At 35.8% G+C, this 4,057-nt stretch overlaps 1 protein-coding gene across 1 annotated transcript; it reads right to left on the bottom strand.

The window, feature by feature from the left end:
* Nucleotides 1-1,995: 1,995 nt before the first annotated feature.
* Nucleotides 1,996-3,671, bottom strand: LOC139875163 (F-box/FBD/LRR-repeat protein At1g13570-like). Its single transcript, XM_071862519.1, has 4 exons — nt 2,838-3,671; nt 2,501-2,665; nt 2,099-2,388; nt 1,996-2,002 (listed from the first exon to the last, which is right to left on the bottom strand). Exons 1-4 carry the CDS (start codon nt 3,669-3,671, stop codon nt 1,996-1,998), a joined length of 1,296 nt encoding a protein of 431 aa, XP_071718620.1.
* Nucleotides 3,672-4,057: the final 386 nt, after the last annotated feature.

The following is a 4,057-nucleotide window of genomic DNA, read 5'->3' as shown; positions in this document are numbered from 1 at the left end:
GACGGAGACGAAGCGTACGTGGCGGTGGTGGTGAAGAAGATTAACCGGTGCTAGTGGAGGTGGTGAAGGTGGTTACGAACTAGTTTGCGTACGAGGGAGAAGATGATCTTGCGTTTTTGCATTTGCAAAATAACAGCGTTTTGTGCGATCTTGCGTGTGGGGTTGTGTGTGTGTGTCAAGTGAGTGGTCGAAAAAGGGTTATAAACTAAATTAAATACCAAGCGCAAAGACGCAAGAACGCAAGGTCGCAAGTCCACTTGCGCCTTGCGTGTTGTCTAATTTGTAGACGCAAGACATGATTTGCGTATTTGCGTCTTGTTGATAAAATATGATTTAAAGAAGGTAGAATAAAGGTAGAATAAAATTACAATAACATTTAAGTAATTCGAATTACATAGTTTATTACAAAAGGCCATACGACCTAGTTTATTACATGACCAACCGAATTAAAACATATAAGCAGCAATCAGAACCTCAACAACTCCAATCGATCAGAAGGATACATCAACTCATATTCATAAAGAAAGAAGTTGTTCAACAACAAGCCATAGGGTAATCCTCTCCCAGCAGCCGCTGGCAATCCCACCATTCGATTAGCAACCACATATGCAAGATTAATTTGGATTTGTTCAATCAAACACATCAAAATCAAAACTTTAGTTACATATAGCTCCACATCATCATCATCTCGAAATATTACATTCTTCTCGACGACCCTCATCATCAGGTCCTAAATATGTTCTTCCCTGATAATGATAGGACCACTGTTTGGAAAGACAAAATCAGGTTTGCACAATCCATAACATAACCAGAAGTTGAGAACAAATTTCTCGCAGGTGACCTCCTTGGGCCACTTTTCACATCCTTGATGAGACTGAAAAACTTGAAATTCCCCACGGGGATATCCAGGTTCTCAGCAAACTCCTCCAATGTCTAATTGTATGGATAACCAAACATGTTCAAGTGAACACATTTCACCTTACGTGGATCAAATACATAGTTTGCATAAAATTCCCTAACAAGTTTGGGATAGTTCGCATTATATTGAGGTTGATTGAGAAAAGCTCCACCACTAATTCCCCGCTAGTATGCAGAAAAGTTAGGTTGAGCAGCAACATAACAACCAGTAAGAATACGATCAGCCACTAGTCGTCGTCTATCATCAACCTAGTTGTGATGACTATCCTTGTGAAACTCGTCGTAAGCTCTTCCTGGCATGGATATTAACTGAAATGAACAACACATTAAAATTAATCATCATTAGCACAATTCATAAATACTAAAATTAGTGAAAAAATGCTTTAAACAGTACCTTAACGTGGCTATAATCTTTGAATTGAATATGTTTTCAAATGTAATGAGACTGTGAATGCAAAGTTTCAGGGTCATTCTATATATAGGGTAAAAATCTTATCCGAAAAAATCTAGGAAATCTGACGAAATCTTATCCAGAAAATCCAATTCTGATAAGATAAGGACACAAGGTCGCAAGACGCAAGCTTGCACCTTGCGCGGGCAAGACACAAAGCTCCTTGCATCTTGAGAGGGCAATCTGGGAAAAAAAAATTTGGGCTCCAGGGCAATAAACTTGATAAGATTGGGCATTTTGACTATAATCCCCTATATTTTATCCAAACAAATCAATCTGTGAATTTTCTTTTTTCAAAGATGCGTGTTACAGAACTATCATGTAAGGAACACTTGATCTAGTTTTTATTAAACTGAACCGACTGCTAGCCGCTCGCAAAGTATAAATAAATACCAACAGGGTTATCGATTTTATAGGGTACCACCCAACAAGTTAAAGAACCAGATTGAATAACTTGAAGATATGACGCTCATGACCATGGGGAAGGTGCAAAATTCAGTTAAGGGTCACTGTAACCATAAATTTATTATTGCCAATAATTGGGTTTATCAAACAGTATATACATACAGAAAAATAATATTAGAATTTTGCAATAACCATATTTCCAATTTTAAGTATTACAATACTCAAGTCCTACAGCATACAAAACATAAAAAATGAAAACCCATAACATATATGCATACAATTAGAACACAACAAATTATAAAGTTATTAGTGGATTGTAGTTACGGATCCAAGTAGTGAAGCTCTGCTTTCGAGGAAGCTCGTGGGAACCGCGTAACATCCTTAGAGAAGTTGTACTTTTCCTGAGCATCAGCAGTTGCATGTGGTCGGATTGATATTTTTTCAAGTGTGGGAGAATGTTCAAGTAAAAGCTTTATAAAGAGCAACAAGGGCTTTGATCTTTCTACATCCATGATATTTATAGTTTTCAAGCAGTTCAATGTCTGGTCCAAACAGTCAGAAGCTTCCAAATAAGTTAATGCTGGTTTCACATCCAAATGCACATGTGGAAGATCCTGGAAATACATTAAAAGTGAGACTGACTGTGTATAAATGGAACCCACATTAAATTACTATAAAAAGTACACACATCACAAAAACACAAGAGAAACGTTTAGCACTCTTTACCTGATTGTACACATCGAGTTGTCTCAAGTTAGGTGAGTTCCGAAGGATACATAAAACACCTTGAAGTTGATACAAATCACCAAATTTGAAGTCTCGTAAGTAGAGAAGCTTTAAACTATTAGTTGGGTGTGGAAGCCACTTGGGAATATTTTCCGCAATAGAAAACTGTGAGGGTGAAAGTAAGATTATAAGTTAACAAAGAAGATATGGCTGGAAGATGATACGAAATAATATATGAGAACTAACTATACACAAGAGTTGAATGGTATTCACTTGCTCAAACGCAAAAAGATGAAGAGCAAAATTTAAATATTAGAATTTAAAATTCAACTCGTACCTGGAGAAAATACCCGTCGATAACAAAATACCCAACACATGGCATATTACTTAACAAGCTTGCCAAATTAACTCTTTCAACTCCCTGAATAGGTTTTTTGATAAATATACCAAACTCACTAAGACATTTACTATGCAACAAGTGGAGCAAAGTTGCATCGGGGCAACTCCTGATCACTAACTGAAACAACTTTGTAGACTTGATCTTGAAATTGTAAACGTTGGTGCATGCAACCAGTTTCAACATCTTGAGCTGTGGTAAGTTGATAATAGTTCCATGTAAGTTAGCCCCAAATTCAATATTCCTAAGCGTAAGTTTTTCGAGATATAGATATCCTTGAAACTCAAGTGGTGGCTTAATGATACAGTTGTCAAGTTCTAGCATTCTCAATTCTAGACAATGAAAAAAATAATATGGAAGTTGATAAGGTTGGTTTGAATTTGTAAGGACGAGTTCTCTAACACCATCTCTTGCCAATGATGAAATCCATTGATTGACTTCTTGGAAACTATCAAGAAACATTTTTGGTATGTGGAGATGTAACTTTAGGCGAGGACCCTTGAGATAGTTAAAGATATAGTTTGTGATCCTAATAAATCCATTATGACCAAAACTTCCATTTTTGGCAAACTTTCTTGAGAAATGTTTATCAAGAACCAGTGACGTCATTGAGGTCCATCTGTACCTCCATTTTTTTGACAGAACATGTGTCCTCACAGCATCTTGAACAGGTAGCTTCTCTAAAAGCAAGTCTATCAAATTCTCTGGCAAATTACTGATTCTATCCACTTCGGTACAAGTTACAAACCTCCTCTTAGTATTGTTATCTGTCATTACATTCAAGAAAACAAGACTGGTTTATCTAATTACTATATAATACTCTTTATTTTTATTTTTATTAATTTGTTTTTCCTTCAATCAAAATCGATGAAGATTTCCACATACCAAGATGCGCAAAATGTGATGTAGTTCTTAGGCCGATGTTATATCAGTTTACTTATGAATTATGAATGGAAGTTAGATCAATTTACTTATAAATGGGTTGATTTGGGTTATGATATATCTCTCAATGGGACAAAAAGTAAAATAGAAAAACTGCTTGATAAACAACGGATCTAATGAACTGAAAGTTTCCCAATGTGTATCTTCGATCCATAAAACCTCCCAAATCATTTTTTTTCAAAGTTTTAGTTTATTATCAAAGTAGTATATATATGTAT

Source organism: Rutidosis leptorrhynchoides, chromosome 11 (genome assembly GCF_046630445.1).
Source record: "Rutidosis leptorrhynchoides isolate AG116_Rl617_1_P2 chromosome 11, CSIRO_AGI_Rlap_v1, whole genome shotgun sequence".
Lineage (NCBI taxonomy): Eukaryota > Viridiplantae > Streptophyta > Magnoliopsida > Asterales > Asteraceae > Rutidosis > Rutidosis leptorrhynchoides.
This window is presented reverse-complemented; position numbering and strand designations above follow the sequence as displayed.

Excerpts from the sequence above, each read along its gene's own strand:
- LOC139875163 (XM_071862519.1), bottom strand. The coding sequence starts at position 3,671 with ATGACAGATAACAATACTAAGAGGAGGTTTGTAACTTGTACCGAAGTG. Across the intron at positions 2,666-2,837 it reads TCGACGGGTATTTTCTCCAG|TTTTCTATTGCGGAAAATAT; the intron begins GTACGAGTTGAA and ends TCACCCTCACAG. Across the intron at positions 2,389-2,500 it reads AACTCGATGTGTACAATCAG|GATCTTCCACATGTGCATTT; the intron begins GTAAAGAGTGCT and ends ATGTATTTCCAG.